This window comes from Jaculus jaculus, chromosome 14 (genome assembly GCF_020740685.1).
Source record: "Jaculus jaculus isolate mJacJac1 chromosome 14, mJacJac1.mat.Y.cur, whole genome shotgun sequence".
Taxonomy (NCBI): Eukaryota; Metazoa; Chordata; class Mammalia; order Rodentia; family Dipodidae; genus Jaculus; species Jaculus jaculus.
Window position 1 is genome coordinate 61,831,419 of NC_059115.1, and position 18,237 is coordinate 61,849,655.

The 18,237-nt window shown below is 42.6% G+C and overlaps 1 protein-coding gene across 3 annotated transcripts in view; it reads left to right on the forward strand.

The window, feature by feature from the left end:
• Positions 1–18,237, forward strand: part of Sema6a (semaphorin 6A) — a 130,887-nt gene that overhangs the window by 85,624 nt on the left and 27,026 nt on the right. For 2 of the 3 annotated variants that reach the window (XM_045133261.1, XM_045133262.1), the window contains exons 8-17: positions 664–783; positions 1,466–1,554; positions 2,447–2,664; positions 6,747–6,878; positions 9,266–9,421; positions 10,798–10,974; positions 11,334–11,474; positions 11,557–11,637; positions 14,157–14,215; positions 16,522–16,542. In XM_045133261.1, the coding sequence (XP_044989196.1) occupies positions 664–783; positions 1,466–1,554; positions 2,447–2,664; positions 6,747–6,878; positions 9,266–9,421; positions 10,798–10,974; positions 11,334–11,474; positions 11,557–11,637; positions 14,157–14,215; positions 16,522–16,542 (1,194 nt within the window). Of the gene's footprint in view, positions 1–663; positions 784–1,465; positions 1,555–2,446; positions 2,665–6,746; positions 6,879–9,265; positions 9,422–10,797; positions 10,975–11,333; positions 11,475–11,556; positions 11,638–14,156; positions 14,216–16,521; positions 16,543–16,675; positions 16,727–18,237 lie in introns of all 3 variants that reach the window. The other variant, XM_004651556.2, reaches the window with a different exon arrangement.

Genomic DNA, 18,237 nt, shown 5'->3' on the forward strand with positions numbered 1-18,237 from the left:
TCAATGTGAGTTCAAGGCCACCCTGAGACTACATAGTGAATTCTAAGGCAGTCTGAGCTAGAGTAAGACCCTACCTGGAAAAAAACAAAAAGAAAAATGGAGCAGAAACTGTGACTCCCAGGGTGGACATAGTCAGTGAGTCTGCTCTTTGAGCTCATGAACTCTTCCCTCAACTGCACTCGCCTGCTCAGGCTGAGGTCACCCTTGCTTCTGTATGGACTTAAAATTTGTGGGAATAAAATCAGCTTCTATCCCACCTCGGACCACCACATAATCCAGTTTCCCATGGTGTGGCGGCATTAGTAGTAGCACCCAAGGGTCCTTCCTTGGCCTTGAGATTTCAGTCAAGGTCCGTCTAATCAAGTGAGGCCCACATCATTTTTCATTTTCTCTGTTTCCTGAGCTGCCTCTGCCACTGCTTAGAAAGATTGCCATGCAATTTAAAAATGAAAAATGTTTCATCTCTCTCGATCCCAATTTAAAATGGTTAGGAACGCGGTCCAAGTATTTTCCTAGTGACTCTTGGATTTTTCCCAGTTGTCTTATCTCATTTGCCTGATGTCTGAAAGCAATCTGGGGGGATGTCTTTATTGCCGCTCCCCCCTCCCACCACCACCCCTGGCTGGCTTGCACCCCCTTCATCTCCTTTCTTTCTCTTCTAAGATGGAAAACTATACTCAGCCACGGTGACTGACTTCCTCGCCATAGATGCGGTCATTTATAGGAGTCTCGGTGACAGCCCTACCCTCAGGACCGTCAAGCATGATTCAAAATGGCTAAAAGGTGAGCCATTGAATAAAGGAAGAAGGAAAGGAGTAATATCTTCTGGGAGATTGAGAATCCGGACACACCAGCCTGTAGATTCATTTTAGTAATGGCTTCTGACAGACAAAACCATGTAGATTGCCTCTTTTGCCTCAACTGATTTATTTACTTCCCTCTTCCCCTTCCCAAGAGTTTCTGGAGTATTAACAAAACTACCAGTGCTACAACAATAGAATACATTACATTCATCTTTCTCTGCCCCAAACTCGCTTCAGAGTCCTGCATGAAAAGAACTGAAGAGTTCATTCATGAAGGAGAGAACAGGGGACTTAGAGGTGGTGGGGCACAGGAAAGAGGCTATTCACAAAGCCTGTGTGAGTCGGGGTGACGGGATGAAGTGTGCACAATACTCACTGTAATATGGACATTCCATTATGGCAAATCAAATGACAGAGGTTGGCAAAACTCACTTGTTCTTCACTGTTGGTTACAAAACTTGTGAAAGATATAATTTTTAAGCTCAAGTGCCTTTAGCAATTACCAACACTTATGCGTGTGAAGTCATTAGAAATAGTTAATGTGAAACATATGTCAAATAGCCTTACGCTTTTAATTATGAACATATCTTTGGCTCCACTTGATTAAAATTCTTCTAACACCGTGTGACATATCCCCAATTAAAGTGCCTATTTGTCTGCAGAACCATACTTTGTCCAAGCAGTGGATTACGGAGACTATATTTACTTCTTCTTCAGGGAAATCGCTGTGGAATACAACGCCATGGGGAAGGTAAGAGGGTAGGACATCCCTAATTCCCTCTGTGACATTTTCAGAAATCCACGCTTGAACAATGCTGTTGCAAATGACCCTGAAATGCAAACTATAAACCCAGTAGTGATGCAGCCAGGGATCTGCAGCAATGAAACCATGTTGCCTAGAAGCCTTGTCGGTTCTGCAGAGCGATTACAAATTACAGAGAACCTTTGAGGCTCTTCTACTGATGATCTAGCGGGCAGATGTTTGGTTGCACTCATCGGGAATGCCAGGCATCTGGAGATGTAGCTTCCAGGGTACAATTTTCTTTTTTAATTGAGTTCACTCCACAGAGAGAATTCATCTCCAGTACCTTTAGGTAAACTGGGTCTTGATTTTTGTCTTTGTTGTCGAAAATAATATAATAGTTTATGTTTATTTTAGTTATTTTTTAACCAGACAGCAGATCAAGGTCACTAAGTTAGAAGGTGAAAATAAAATGCCAGGGTAGTTGGCACAGCTAGAGGAACTCACACTCTTAAGTATGAGATGCCAGCCCCAGAGGCATGCAGTTGAGGGCGGCAGGAATGGCGCATACGGAGTATGCTTTTGTTTGAGAAAATAAAAAGCTAAGCAGTCTGTATGGAAATGAGTTTATGTGGCTGGGAGCTCTGATCCTCTGAAGGATTTATGGCTCCCTATTAAATGCCACAGTCTTATCTTTTAAAACATGCTGTTCCTAGGCTGAGTTTTTTCTTTTACTTTTCCCCCCTCCCCACCCCCGGTACTGATTTTAGAAACACAATATTAAATTAGGCACCTTGTTGTTCTGTGTCTGTTGTCAAGGTAAGGCAGATTGTTCTAGGATCTTCTGCATTGTAGAAGAAAGAGACTGCATTTCACTCTCCCTCTGCTTTTCTCCCTGCAGGTGGTTTTCCCGAGGGTGGCTCAGGTGTGTAAAAACGACATGGGAGGCTCTCAGAGGGTCCTGGAGAAGCAGTGGACATCTTTCCTCAAGGCTCGCCTGAACTGTTCCGTCCCCGGGGACTCTCATTTTTATTTCAACATACTCCAGGCAGTGACAGAGGTGATTCGCGTTAATGGTCGTGACGTTGTCCTGGCAACCTTTTCCACACCTTATAACAGGTAACCATGACCTGGTTGTGTTGACATAATCCATTCTTCCCAGTTCCCTTTTCCCTGGGCTGGACGGAAGTAATACCTAATTCCTAATACCCAATATTTACCACGGTTGGGAAACTGTCAGCTACTGTTTGTAACTAAGAAGCTAGTTCTGCTGAATTTTCAATCATGAATTAATTGGAATTTATAATCTACTAAATTAGGGTTTTAAAAGGAGTAACTAAATTATCATATTATCTCCTGTTTATATAACTGACATACTTTTCAAGTGCAATTTCTTTTCTGGAAGTCAAATATTATTTTCATGCTTTTACACTTGAGGAAACTAAGCTCAATATATATAATACATTACCTGGTTCAGGTAGTCAATAATAGGAGAGACATGGATTTTTCTCCCACCTCTTGAAGGTTATTCAACATTCCTTTTCACTTGTATTTCCATGAGTGGATGGGATCTTTAGAAGTTAAAACACTGAGAGTTCATTAGATTTAAGACTGAGAAGAATCCATCAAGTATCCCAGCCAGGGACTCCAGTGAGCATCCTATTGAGGAAGCAGCCCTCAGGTGACCTCCCTCAACAAGCTGGTTCACAGCCCAGATTGCAACATGAGCACCGTTTCCTCGGGAGGACTCTAGTGAAGATTTATAAGCCGTCAAGCATCGTCCGTAGAAATATTGAGTAGGAGCCTATTCATTCTTATTTCTGTGTTTATTGAGCTCAGACTTTACTTAATTAAATGACATGTTAACAATTGCTCCCAAAGCCGTGGAAATGTTTGGAAATTAGAGAACAGAAAGAATGTCCATGTTAGCATCCCTTCCTGGCACTCGGCTCTTTGTAAAGTCAGTAAGATTTCCAAGTCCTAGTACTGCCGTGTGAAATGTAGGTCATAACTTGTGGTCATGGAATCTAAATGCATGAACCGTGGCATCTCTCTGTGGAGCATCTTGAATGTTCTGTGTGGAACATCTTCCTGTAGGAATAGATGGCTTTGCTTTGGATGACACTTTTTACAAAGACTCTTAAGCACATCATGAATGCCTAGGGGACAGGCACCAAAAAGTGAAGAGACTGGAGACTAGCATCTAGAAAGATATGCCCAGGAATTAGGTAGAGCCAAGAGCAGAGCAAGCTGGGGAAGTCATGTTCCTCAATTACAGGGAGGGCAAGAGTCAAGAGTTTCTCACTGAAGAGAGAGGAAAATAAGAGCTTATATTGCAGCGAGAAGTACTTGATTAGATCTAGGGAAGCTTTAACCATCTGTAGGGATTTTTAGATTTGAAGATAAAAAGGATATAAAATATGCCGAGGCCTGCTTGTTCACGTATCAGATACCAGCTACCTAGGATTTTGAATGGGGAGAAAAAAAGTATGGTCTTGGTACATGTGAATATAGGAGTGGCATTTAGGTTCGCATATACAGTTTGAGAGTTTTTGTTTTGTACCCCAAATGTGGGTTACTTTGTGATTACAATGTAAGAATGGATCCTGCATATTACAGATAATCAATTAATTCTCTTATGAAACATCTACTTGATATGCTTATGTCTCAGGGACCACATCTGTTTGATGAGATCAGGTGATGGTGATCTGACCATTTTCATCAATAGCTCCTCAGCCATCACTGACTGTATCCCCTCTGATTTCATCTCTCCTCACTCCCTCATCCTCACATGCAAACTTGGTTGGGTTTTCAATGCTTGAGGGATCCCTCCCTGCCCTCTGTGGCATAGCGCATCCATTTCCCTGTGGTTTGGCTCCCTTCCCTCCTTAGCTTGTCTCCTTCCATCCTCTATCACATTGCCTATGCCACAGACTCAGGCCCGGTTCTGGAATGTTCCATACCCTTGCATATGCCACGTGCTCTCTGCCAGGTCTGTCAGCCTGACTAACATGTGCCCATCAAAACCCTGTAGTTGTTCCTCGTGGCAGACCAGTCACTTCTCCTGACATCTTGTGCCTGACTCTTCCAGGGACCCCTTTTATCGGCCTGCCCCGCAGTTGCCTTCGGACTGGCCACCATGCTCAACTGCAACCCAGCTGAGGGCAGGACTGTCAGTTATTTACAGAGCGCCTTCTGCTTTAAATTGAGAATTCCTTATGTGCAGGTGGAATGAACAGAAGATGGAAAGAAAAGAATAAAAGAGGTGAAAGGAGAAAGAGAAGGATAGGGAAGAAAGGAAAGATTTCACAAGTGGGATGAATTTTTAAACCCTATATTGTTTTTAGTTGTAACATTCATCAATAAAGTCCTCGATTTTTATCCAGTTTTTCTTACTATCTAAAGAAAAAGTTACAGTTAAGAAAGGGAGGTAGGAAGAGAATGTTACAAAGCTAAATAAAAGATGGGAAACCCTAAAATCCCAACACCAATGGGAATCACTGTCTTTGAGTCATGTCTCTGAAGGATATATACACATATATAACACACTTTAAAGTTCATGCTGCCATCTTGTTTTCAGTCAACTTTTCAATATTTTTTCCCTTATTTCTTCCTTTATTAGTAATTCTTCAATAATTGTATTAAGAAATTAAAGGTAGCATAAAATTCTCCTAATTCCTTATGAAGTAATTTTCATATCCTCTCCCCAACTGCAATATCAAGACTAAATCTTTCTCCTGCCCTGAAATGTCTCCATGCCCACCCTGTGCTTCTACCAGGCAATGGCCCACTACCACAAGGCCTCATTAAAACACTTGGCCAGCTAACGCCCCCCCCCCTAAAAAAATCAAAGAACAACGATAGTCAAAAACAAACACGAGAGCCAGGCATGGAAGCACACGTACTTAATCCCAGCACTTGGGAGGCAGAGGTAGGAGGATCGTTGTGAGTTTGAGGCTGCCCTGAGATTACATAGTGAATTCCAAGTCAACCTTGGCTAGAGTGAAACCCTACCTTAAAAAAAAAAAAAAAAAAAAAAAAACCAGCGAAAACAAAAAGGCAAGGTGGGGTTAGGATTTACCTGTAAACAGTGTACCAAGTTGGATGAATAATCAGGCCTTGTCACCACTGATAAAAAATAATATCCCTATGTTTCTTCAGAAATGCCTGGCATGGATGTAATCATAGATGAATATTACTGACATTCGTATTATTTAGTACATGATAGGATACTTTATTTGCAAATACTAGCGTTTCAAGACTTAGTCTTATGCAGATAATCAGGAAGTAAAAGTTTTAAAGTCTAATGACTGTGGGGCTGAGGAGATGGCTTACTGTTTGAGGCGTTTGCCTAAGAAGAATCCCTGTTTGATTTCCCAGGACCCACATAAGCCAGATGCACAAGGTGGCACATGCATCTGGAGTTCGTTTGCAGTGGCTAGAGGCCCTGACGTGCCCATTCACTCTCTCTCTCTCTCTCTCTTTCTCTGTCTTTCAAATAAATAAATAAAAATAAAATATTTCTTTAAAAGTATAATGACTACTATAAAATTGTGTGGGCCCAACCATCCTCCCTCCCTGACTATTCTTGTGCCCTGAGTCCTTAGCTTGAAGAAGCAATATGTGGGCATTGAGTCACTTTCATCTCAGTCAGGTTTTCTTATCATAAAAGGTAAGTATGTATATTTGTTATGGTTAGTAAAGGAAGATAGGAAGAGAATCTTACAAAATTTAGCAAGTGATGGTTGGCTCTGAAATCCCTAGAAAAATTGGAAATATTGTCTTATGTACACAATGCTCCAGACTGCATACGTACACATACATATACCAACACTGGAAATGCACAACGGGCTCTGTGGACGTTTCAAATGATTTTTTTTTCAATCTTAGAGGTATTGACTGGTGGTTGATATCAGAGAATTCATGAAACTTCTACCACCAGCTCAACAACTCTTCCTGTATAAACAGAAGTGGTTCAAGAGACAATGAAAACATGAAAGATTTCTCTTTCCTTCTTGTGAGTTTACTATCACCAGCCCATCCGTCAAGGCTGTTGATGTAAATGTGATTGGAACAGTCTTTTGATGCATTCATATCCCTTCACTTGTAATGCTCGGCACGAACCCCGGGCCCGCACTAGGGCTCTCTTCAGAGTGTACATAGCATTGCATAACAGCCGCACGTGAACTGTCATCTTGCAGCATTCCTGGCTCTGCAGTCTGTGCCTATGACATGCTTGACATTGCCAACGTCTTCACTGGGCGATTCAAGGAGCAGAAGTCTCCTGATTCCACCTGGACACCAGTTCCTGATGAGCGAGTTCCGAAACCCAGGTACATGCAAATATCTGTTCGCCTATTTTTGACTTCCAGAGGTGTTGAAGCGGGCTGCCATGCTGGGGTGCACCCCGCGGCCTGCAAGCCAGAGCCTTCCACTTGCTGGCCAGGCAGACAGAGGTCTCAGAACAACAGAAAGGCCTTCACCATCGTTGGCTTTCTTCCGCTTCTTCGCCAAAGCCCAGAGTTCTCTTCAGTCCCTACGGTGACTGTCTAGTCCTCTGCTTACCCCTGGAGGTGAGGTTTCCCTGTGTAAGTGAGAGGAGCCATCTGCTACAGCCAGCCTCGTTGGACTATAAATGGGGAAAGGAGAACCAGAGAGCAAAGTGTATTATACAAAACACAAGTAGAGAGATGATTTCTACTGCTCCTCTCCACCTCCCTCCAATTATAGAGGAGCTTGTCTTTAATCCCAATGAAATGTGAACGAGAAGCGGTGCTCCCTGGGTTCTGTAACCGTGTTTGGATCAGAGCTGATCCCAGGACTCCGGGCCAACGGCGGAAAGAGAGGAGTGAGTACGGTGGCTCACTGGACTCTCTCAGGCATTCCCTATTCTGGTCTGTTTTGCACCCACATACAGTGTAGTGTCACCCTCTACTCCACTCCCCCCAAAATAACCGTGCCCTCGATTTGCTGGCATGGAAGCCTACAGCCCAAAGACATGCCCCAGTGCTTGCTCATGGATAGCGTCCTTTCCACTCTCTCAGACAGCTGACTGTACCTGGGACATGAGGAAGCATTCCTCCTGGCCCTGCGCTTGCGCACTCTGCAGGACGCACATTCCGCATCTCTGTCACGGCGTTTGTCATCTAAGATGCATGGGAACAGCTCCACTGGAAGGAAGCCCAGTGTCCCACTCATTCTCCTTTGTTTTGGTTTTGTTTTCTAATACTCGCTGCCAACCTCCCATGGCCCTCACACCAAAATAACCTAAGAGTTCACTTCATTGAACGTACTTAAATACTGGGAGTTGGACTGGAGTGATGGCTTAGCGGTTGAGCACTTGCCTGTGAAGCTTAAGGACCCTGGTTCGAGGTTTAGTTCCCCAGGACCCATATTGGCCAGATGCACCGGGGAGCGCACGTGTCTGGAGTTTGCAGTGGCTAGAGGCCCTGGCACGCCCATTCTCTCTCTCTCTCTCTCTCTGTCTCTCTCTCTCTCTCTCTCTCTTTCTCTGCCTCTGTCTATGCCTGTCGCTCTCAAATAAATAAATAAAAATAAACATCAACAACAACAACAAATACTGTGAGTTGCCATTCTCCCGGGAGAAACTCAAGTGGGTGTCCACCGTAATCACCTGAATTACCCTGGCAGGAGCAGATTTTGTTGCTTATTGTGAGCAAACTTGATGTTAAAAGTGCACCGTGGGGACTGAAGACAGATCCTGTAAGTCAGCACCTGGGATTATTAACTATCTTACGTATAAGCCAAAAAGGGAGTTAAGCCAGAAAGATCCAGTTTCAGGGAGCAATTTATGTAAAGCTCTCCTTGGTATGTGAAGATGGTTTTACTCAGCCATCACCAGAACACATGTGTTGTGATCGCACCATGCCACTGGGTTTACCCTTAGGCTTCCTCATGCTTGCATCTCATCTCCGCTGCAGACAGCAGGATGCTACTGGGGTGTCTGGGTTAATACCATGGAACAGTAGCTACGTGGCACGGGGGCACACAGTGAAGGTTCACTTTCCTTCCTGCACCAGCCGGTAATCAGGTGTCTAGACCCCAGACTTCAGTACTTCTCTGATCTGGCATTGCTAGGATGTCTCTGGACTCCTGAAACCATACAACATTTTCTTGTTCATGATAGCAAAGAATTTCTGCTCATTGCTCAACTACAAGTACCTTTCAGGAATCTTCAATATAATTGGCTTTCCATACCTGCCCAAATCACATAAAAATAAAAAACAAATACACTGTGAGAGGTGATCTTGTTGGAATGTTGCCCGCATGATTCTTTGAACATCGTTGTTGTCTGCACCTGTAAAAACATCAGCTCAGTTTCCTTCCTTTGTAGAACAAATGCCTCAAGGACGTCCAGTGAGGTTCTCACATAGTAGAGGCATCCCTGAGATATGTGTGCCCCACACATTATCTTGCTCCATGTTCCATCGGCATTCCCTGGGGCTTGTGCATCTGGAAGGAAGCCAGGCTGCCTCAGGGTGGAGCTGAACGGCCCTGGCTGAGGCTCTGTTTGGAAGGAGGTGGCCCAAAGGAAACCTCAGCATGTTGCATTTGGTGGCACGGCATCGTGCAGCTTCCTCGTCGCTGCCTGCAGTCCATTTCCCCCTTGTGCCAGATGCTTAGGGAAGCAGTTCGTTCAAAGCATTGGCCATAAGGCATGAGATAAACGCTTTCCCTCCTACCCTTCATTTAATTCCAGGCCAGGTTGCTGCGCTGGCTCGTCCTCCTTAGAAAAATACGCAACCTCCAATGAATTTCCCGATGACACCCTGAACTTCATCAAGACCCATCCGCTCATGGACGAGGCGGTCCCTTCCATCATCAACAGACCATGGTTTCTGAGAACGATGGTCAGGTGAGTGTCAAGCAAACCAGGTCCTAAATGGGTTTCCTTGATGCTATCTCGTACTCCTCAAACCCGTGTGCGGATCGTGTTTGAAATGCCACAAGCGTCTCCCACTATCCCGGGCGTTGATTCAGCTATCAAATGCCGACACGTTGGGGAGATGCCACCAACTCCCCATAGCTGCATTCCCAGCGAGAAGAGTGAGCCAGCATTTGCAGGCTCGTTGTAACCATGCCAGCAATTAGAAGGAAGAAAAATAGTTCCTTCCGGGTTAGCTCATTAATCCAATCTGTGCAGTACAGAGGAGTGGGGTGGGGGAAGCAGTGAATGGAAGTGGACCCTTCCTTAGCTATATATGATTGCACAGCACCCCGAAGCTGCCACCTGAGCCAAGCTGCTGGATCGTCAGCATGAATGGACACCACACTGTACTGAATTCCAGCAGAAGGGTGCAGGCTCTATATTTGTCATCTGAAGTGATAGCCAACAGAGAAGCAATAATTGATAGAGATTTTTGATAGCATTAAATGTCCTTTCTTGGCCTGTTTTCAGTTAGCAGGTGCTTCTAAGCATCGTTCAGTTGTGGCAGTCAATAAACCAAAATGATTTGTTGCCATTTTGACACCTTGACTTTTTGAAAGTTAGTAATGGAACAATGAAAGCCCTTGACCATAAGCTGGGAACTTCTTTATGTCACTTTTGGAGGGCTCATGTTTTCTGGTTCCTTTCACAGAGTAACTTAATTTTATTTAGATTTATTGTAGGATAAATCGGTATTCATGAAAGTTGAATGACCAAGAATTTCAGAGAAAGAAGATGCCCAGTAGAACTTAATCCTAGGTCTGCATTTCACCTTTGGGTTTCACGTCCTTGTATTTATTAGTGGCACCACACAGCCCTGCGCCTTCAGAAGCCTCTCAGCCTCTGTGAGTGCAATCGGAGAGTTTCCCCATCCAGCAGATTGAAACAAAGGCTTTATAACACAGAGGAAAAGCATGGAGAATGGTACCCATCCCTTCTCTTTTCACTGTTAAAAAGAACGCTGAAGGAGTTCACTTCTTATTCTTACCCTCTCCATGGGAGACATCAGTCTTTCGTTACTGCTCATGGAGGGGACCATTGCTGAGAGGTTTCAGATGGTTGTGGATGCTTGTTTCTTGTGGAACTTGGCCTCCACCTACCCATGCCTCCTCCTCCCCACTGGAGCCATAGTAATGCTCTGCATATGGAAATAAAGGACCAGGACAGCTTGAGAGAATTACTTCTATGCATATATTTTTCCTGAGATTATTACTAGAAAGCTACGTCTAGTTGTTTGAGGTGGAAAAGGGACTTTCTAATGATAGACTCACAGCAAGATAAAAATTGTGATCTTGTCATTTCAGATACCGTCTGACCAAAATTGCAGTTGATAGCTCTGCTGGGCCATATCAGAATCACACTGTGGTTTTCCTGGGATCAGAAAAGGGAATCATCTTGAAGTTCTTGGCCAGGATAGGAAGTACTGGGTTCCTCAATGACAGCCTTTTCCTGGAAGAGATGAATGTTTACAACCCAGAAAAGTGAGTGGAACATCTGTCCTTTCTCAGCAATTAGTTCCTGTGTTATACTAATACCTTTCACACAGGAGAGAAAAAAAAAAAAAAAAGATCATCGCAGACTTAAGTTATTTTATACAGTTTGGGGGTGACTTTTCAAGCCAATTGTAAAAGTATTTGATGCAGAGGAAACAGTATCTTTCCTTGCTAATCATGTATATTTCCACAGATATGCATGTATGTGTATATGTGTAAAAATACACATAGTACTTCTAGTTTTAGTTTGATCGTATGAGCAGGAAGTGGGTGTAGGGGTCGTGGCACAAACAAGAAAACTCTTCTAAAAAGTCTAGTGGTGACACCATCCTACCTTACAAAACCAGGTGCAGCTATGATGGAGTAGAAGACAAAAGGATCATGGGCATGCAGCTGGACAGAGCCAGCGGCTCTCTGTATGTGGCATTCTCGACATGTGTGATCAAGGTGCCCCTTGGCCGTTGTGAACGACATGGGAAGTGTAAAAAGTATGTATCTTGCATCATGACAGAAAGTCCGCAGTGGCTAGCAAGGAGTCCTAGGTAGCTCACAGCCATCCTCTTCCTACAGAACCTGTATTGCCTCCAGAGACCCATATTGTGGGTGGGTAAAGGAAGGAGGTTCCTGTGCCCATCTGTCACCCCTCAGCAGGTAAGGAGCAAGTCCTTTGGTCGCTATTCATCCTAGACGTAAGCTCGGCTGTGCTCACTCTTGGCAGCCGGACTGTCGGCATTCTCCTTCCTCGGTTCAACTCCCGTAGCATCCCATCTGGGAGACTGCTGATGGAACAGTTGCTTCAGACTGGTTAAAAACACAGAGAAAGGAAACACAGTAGGCTTCAGAAGTACTCCTCAGAGACAGGGACAAGAGGGTGTCTGCCTCGAGCCTCCCACTGCGAGAGCCACACAAAGAGCCATGGGGTACCACTTAGATAGGGGATGATTTGTCCATCCCTAGCCAAACTGACTCCTCCAACTGACCCTACAGGGCTCAGCAGAAATGGTAGAACATTTGTCCAGCCACACATTGATGCTGCATGTATGGTGCTTACATCCAATAAAGCTTCCTCCTGTGAAAAACACTGACCCTATTACTCACTGGACAATCAATTTTTGGCAATTCTCCAATTCGTCCCCTAGATCAAAATTGTTAGCCTTGCTCTAGGTGATTAGATTAGCTAAGAGATTTCTTTTCATGTTTTTAGTTCACTGGATGTAAGATCCAGAGTAATAACATTTGGAAAAATACTCCATGGCTGTCATTGACAGGTTGCAGAAACTCAAGTGAAGTACCGTATGGCAGTTCAGGGTTTCCTTCAACAAAGGAGTCTCCCCAGCCCCAACTGGGGAACAGAACCATTTTCCTGTGGCAGTAAGCCTCTTTTCTATCTAAGAACACTTAGACAAACAGAAGGGCGTGCTTGATGACCACTGCCTGCATAATTTGAGGACAAGCACCCCCATAAACAGAGCTAATGCTAACTGACCTGAAAGTCTGGATATTGTAGAGAGCTGGTCCTCTATGTGCCAGGAGAACACTCCTGCAATTTGCACCAATGACATCCTCTGGTGTCAGAGCGTACCTTTTCCTGAGATCCTTTGGGCTGGAGGAGAAAGGGTCACAAGACACAGAGTAGCTAAGAAATGGCTTATTTTTCTTGCTGTATTCAACAACTGACCAAAGATAAGATTTTTTAAAATAAGGTTTTTTTTTTTAATTTTTCTTTATATGAGAGAGACAAAGAGAGAGGCAGAGAGAGAGAGAATGGGTGTGCCAGGACCTCCAGCCACCTCAAATGAACTTCAGATGCATGTGCCACCTTGTGGGTCCTGGGGAATCGAGCCTCAAACCAGGGTCCTTAGGCTTCACAGGCAAGCACTTAACTGCTAAGCCATCTCTTCAACCCTAAATGAGTTATTTTTTAAATCATCAGAACTCCAATAATAGTCCTTTTAAGGGTTGGATACATGCCTCAATTACACGGGTGCTCCACGTGTGTGGAGCTCTGCTTGGAGAGTGGGCTACAGGGCTAGATGTGCACTGGCTTGGATTCATTATAAGGCATCTTTATCCTAGGAGGATGTTTGAATGTTAATGCAGCCAGAAGACACTGGAAGCTAATTACATGGTAGATTTATTAGGTCAAGGTGTGACTTTCAAACCAGGTTTCTCATGTGGCTCACGATAAACTGTTGAGAGGGTGGCACATCAGGAGTGTCAGTCACACTATGGACATGAGCACAGAGCTCCGGCATAAAGAAGAGCCTGCTAGTGTGCTTGTTTTATAAGTCAAAATAGGTGGCATTAAAGTGGCCTGGCTCGTGTCGTATATTCCCCGGAGGTCATAAGACAAACTTGCTGTGAAAGAAATCTAGGAACGTGAGTCCTGGGACAAGGACTGTCCACACAGTGTCCCATCAAGTTACGTCTACCTCACAGGCCCCACATACTCACTGGCCAGTTGTACCTTTAACACTTGGTGAGATAGGAGTTAGCAAGACAAAGAAAGAGAAAGAGGTCTGGGATGACAAGAATAAGACTGAGAGAAAATAGAGAATACATTAAATTTTTATATTTCTATTTATTTATTTGAGAGAGAGAGAGAGATACAGAAATAGGCAAGTAGAGAGAGAGAGAGATAGAGGATGGGTGTGCCAGGGCCCCCAGTCCTGGAAATGTACTCCAGATGCATGCGCCCCCTTGTGCATCTGGCTTTCGTGGGTTCTGGGGAATCAAACCGAGGCCTTTTGGCTTTGCAGGCAAGTGCCTTAACTGCTTAGCCATCTCTCCAGTCCTGCGAATACATTTCTTAATTGAAGGCTCCTATATTGCTTAAAGGAGAAGTATGTTTTAACGTTGAAACTTTTTAAATGTTTGAAAAGTGCTCAGGGAATGGGATAAGGAAAGAATATGAATAATCCACAAACTAATTAACTCCCTGAATAAGATTTAAATTAACTGCTTACCATGGCTTCTCTTAAGAGATCCAACATAAAACTCATCTCAGTAAGCTTCAAAGATAAATTTTCAAATCACTATTTTCTTTTTGCACCTGCCACTCAACTTATGAAACTATGTTATTCTTTGAGTGAAACTTGAGGTTCATACATGAGTAGTGACTCATGCTGTATTTTTTTTTTTTTTTGTCTTTCCTTGTCCTTTTTTTAAAGACTGACTTTTGAGCAGGATATAGAGCATGGAAACACAGATGGCCTGGGAGATTGTCACAGTAAGTAAAGCGTTTTCATCTGTGTTTGTCTCTGGGTAGATGAGAGATGCTTTTATCAAATGGTCTAGAAACATCATCCCCCATGTAGAGCTCAATGAAGTGAACTCTGGAAATACCCTGTAAGTAACAAGTCAGTACCCTCTGTGAGAGCCGGCTCTATCTATTAAATGTGCTGGCACCTGATTCATCTTTCTAGTGCTACAAAACAAATCCACTCTAGAGGACATTAATTACAGCAGAACAGTAAGTTATGGTAGCATTTCCATTATAAAAATGACAGTTTTGTTGTTTCTCATAATATGCTATTACACTGTAATACTTTAGCCAAATTAAAAAAAAAAAGATTAATCATTGTGCACTACCTTTTTAATTGAAGGGGGGACTGTTTCATTCTTTTTGAGCATATGGACTAACAAAAGCAATTATTTTTCAAAATTGGATTTACATGTAGTACCATTTGAGATAGGAAAAGGTTTTCAAAAAAAAAAAAACACAACCCAGAAGTAAAAAGTGATTTTAAATAACCTTTCTACAGAAATTAACTTACTGAACTGTTTGCAGTTGTGTCAAACATTAAGTGGTAATATTTTAATTAGAGCTTTCTACAAGGGATCTTGGGCCCATAAAAAGAAATCTATCCAGTTGTCCTATGACCTGATTCATATAAAAATTCCCCTGAAAGTGCTTCTGGGTTGCTGATTTTTGTTTTAAAAAATGCTTTGCTCTTGGAAATTATGTTTAGTTTGTTATTTTTTTTAATGTTACATATGCCGAATTTTAGGAAGCTTGTATTCAAACTGGCAACAAAAAGTAAATCAATTAAAAAAAAAAAAAAAAGTAGCTCCTAAGAGAATGAAACCGAATGATTTCCAGTGCTGGCTTCCGTGCTGAAAATCACGGAAATAACTCTTTAATAAGTCTTTAAGTCATGAGCACCGAAATTCCAGACCAAGCGGTCACCCAACTTTCTACTTACATTTTTCTAGAGATCAAATCAAGCAAATAAAGTGGGTAGCAGTCTGCTTTACCTCCAGATAATTTATCCCGTGTATTATCTAGAGATACAATATGTCACCAAAGTTTACATTTATCATCATATTTCCAACCATAAAATTGACTGGTTACAATTGGTATAGAAGACAGTGTCACCACCAGAATGTCCATGTCACATGCTTGCACAAGTGTTGGTATCAGTGAAAAGGGCTGGGGCTTACTCACTGGGCTTTGATTGCCATGTGCCTTATAGCATCCTTTTTGGAGAAACAGGTTGGGGGCAGGGTATCACAGAAACTTAATTAGTGACTTTTGTGAGCCATTTTCATCATATTTTTTTGATGTGGTGGTATGAGTGCCTGTAGAAAACATACTGATAAAGATTTGGCTTGAAATAGACATATATAAAGAAAAGAATGATTGTTACTATCTCTATAAAGTGTCAAACAAAAAAAGTATTCTGAGAGAGGGGAACCTGATAGAACCTTGGCATCTAGCATAGTCAGTCTTGGTCCTTTGATTTAATCTTTATTTTGAGTGTAGTCTCCGCAGGTGCAACCTGTTTCTTTGGGCCCAAAACATTTGCACACACACCCAAACATACACTCTTGCTGAGGCACTTGGAGTGTTGCTCATGGTGGCTGGACCTCTCCCCATGCTCCTATCAGAGCAGAAACTTTTTGTGCTACACACAGCCATGTACATCAGTTATTCAGAGAATATTTTAACAGGATGTTGAGGAGAAATAAGGAAAGAGAGGCAGTGTGAGGCTGAGTAACAGGTTGAGTGAACCAGTGAGCTGACCCAAACACCCTCCATCACACACGCCTACCTACATTGCCCAAGATGTGTGGGGGTTCAGATTATTGTTCTAGTTTCCAAACTAAAATTCTTGCTGAATCATAGCATTATGACACTCCCACCGTGCTCGTGAGGACGAAACCAGGAAGAATACACATGAGAGTTTATTCTTCAAAGTGTGGCCCAGTTATCACTTATTTTATCCACAGCCATGCACGTCCCTCTCATAAAGTAGGGTATGAGTTCTCAGAAACACGTATGATGATCGCAATGCCCCTTGCCTCTGCTAACTCTTGGACTGTTTTCCCATCAGCAGCAACTTTGAGGCAATTCACATGGTAGAAGAGATGTAGAGATGTGAAAATGAACTGGGTAGGAAGCATTTTAGGTTGCTAGTAGGAATTGGGGCTCCCTTGTTGGCCCAGTTCTGATGACCTCATTCTCACTATGTAAGGTACACTAACCATAGTGGGCATCATTAAGTTTCCTCCTCTCCTTCTTTTGTCTTTCAGATTCCTTCGTGGCACTGAATGGTAAGGAAGATGTTACTGTTGTAATTTAATGTCAGTGGAAATCTGTCTGAGAAATCCTATTTCACTAACCCTCTTGGGTATTTTCAAAACTTAGGTTTTAATTTAATTTTTATCCTCGTTATTTTTTTTATAGACATTTCCACTCCTCTACCAGATCATGAAATGTCTTACAACACAGTGTATGGTCAGTTTATTGAGATATATACATATATATAATATATAAATTCTTTAAGTTACTTACCCTGTGGTAGTTTATAGTTTTCATACCTAAACATTTTAGACCAGATTCTATGCTACTTCGGTGTCCCAATTCACTAAAATTATTTATAGATTTCACTGTGTTTCAGAAACCCACTCTGTTTTTATGAGACACTTGATGTGGGAGGCTGATCCCTAAATTTTTATTCCATATAACATGAAACATGCCAATCTTCAGGAGTTTGGTAAATATATTTAATGAATTCTAGAGGGAGGAAGCACTTCTTCGCTTTGAATCTACTCGCACACAGTGTATTGAGGATAAAAGAACACTGCTTATGTCTAATAGTCAGTGGCTCCTCAGCTGATAGGCAATGCCGTCCCCACAATTTCCGCTTGTCAGGATAATCCTCCTCACAGGGAAACCACTGAATAGAGTGCAGACACCAGATTCGTAGTGCACAAAACTTTGCAAGAAAGCATGAAATTGCCATTGAAATCGAAGCTTACAAAACATATGAATATTTAAACATACTCTCGGTGAGATTTCTCAGATTTAGACGAGGAAGACTGACAGAGTGAAAATGATACCTAGGCAGGATTCTTCAATCATTCTCCACCCAAGAGACACAAGCACCGCATCTAAGCTCATGAACAGTGTTCTTCACTCTCTATATGAAAGTTAACAACGCAGCTGTCTCAGTTATATCTGTCAAAGTACCCCCCCCCAATACTTATTAAGGTGTAAAGTTTGTGGTTTTAAATATATATGCTGTGGTAAGACGTCTGCCTAATGGCAGATTTAAGCTTTCGCATTTTAAAGGTGACTATGGGTTCAGCTGTGTATAGTGTGTGTTTCAGATATGCAACAACCTAACAGTTACAAGACAGACTTTAAACACAGGGTATACCCTATCGTATAAAGGAAGAAAAAATTAGAATGGAAAACAGTGTAGACTTGTGACCCATACAAATGCTCAAGACATCTACAAATGTGTTCATTCCATGTGTCAAGAGTGTAAGTAGAAACCCTCTTGAAGTCTTAAAGGTCGTCTTAAAACCAAGCTGTGCAATATGGAAAATGAGTCCCTCACAATGAGTGACTGGGTGGAGTGGGGGGCTCACAGAATTCAGCCCCCTTTAACATTCTCTCATCTGTGACTCTGGCCAGGATATTGAACACCACAGACTAGAAGAAAATTGCTGAGAAGGCAAATGTCATCTCGCTTACCTTTCGCCTTCAGAAAGAAAATCCACTTAGCACCTGCTCTTTTCCAATGCCATACCTGGCAGTCGTTGCTTATAATTGAATAATCTTTATCAGATATTGAGGAATTCGGACCTTGAAATTAAGTGAACGAGCAACCTTTCTAGTTTTCATCAACTATACGGACCAGTTTTAGCTCCCATGGAATTGTTCATACAGATAAAATAATTAAACAATGCGAGGCTCTTTATGAAAAAGATCAGTTTCCACATGTGGATCTTTCATCTCTC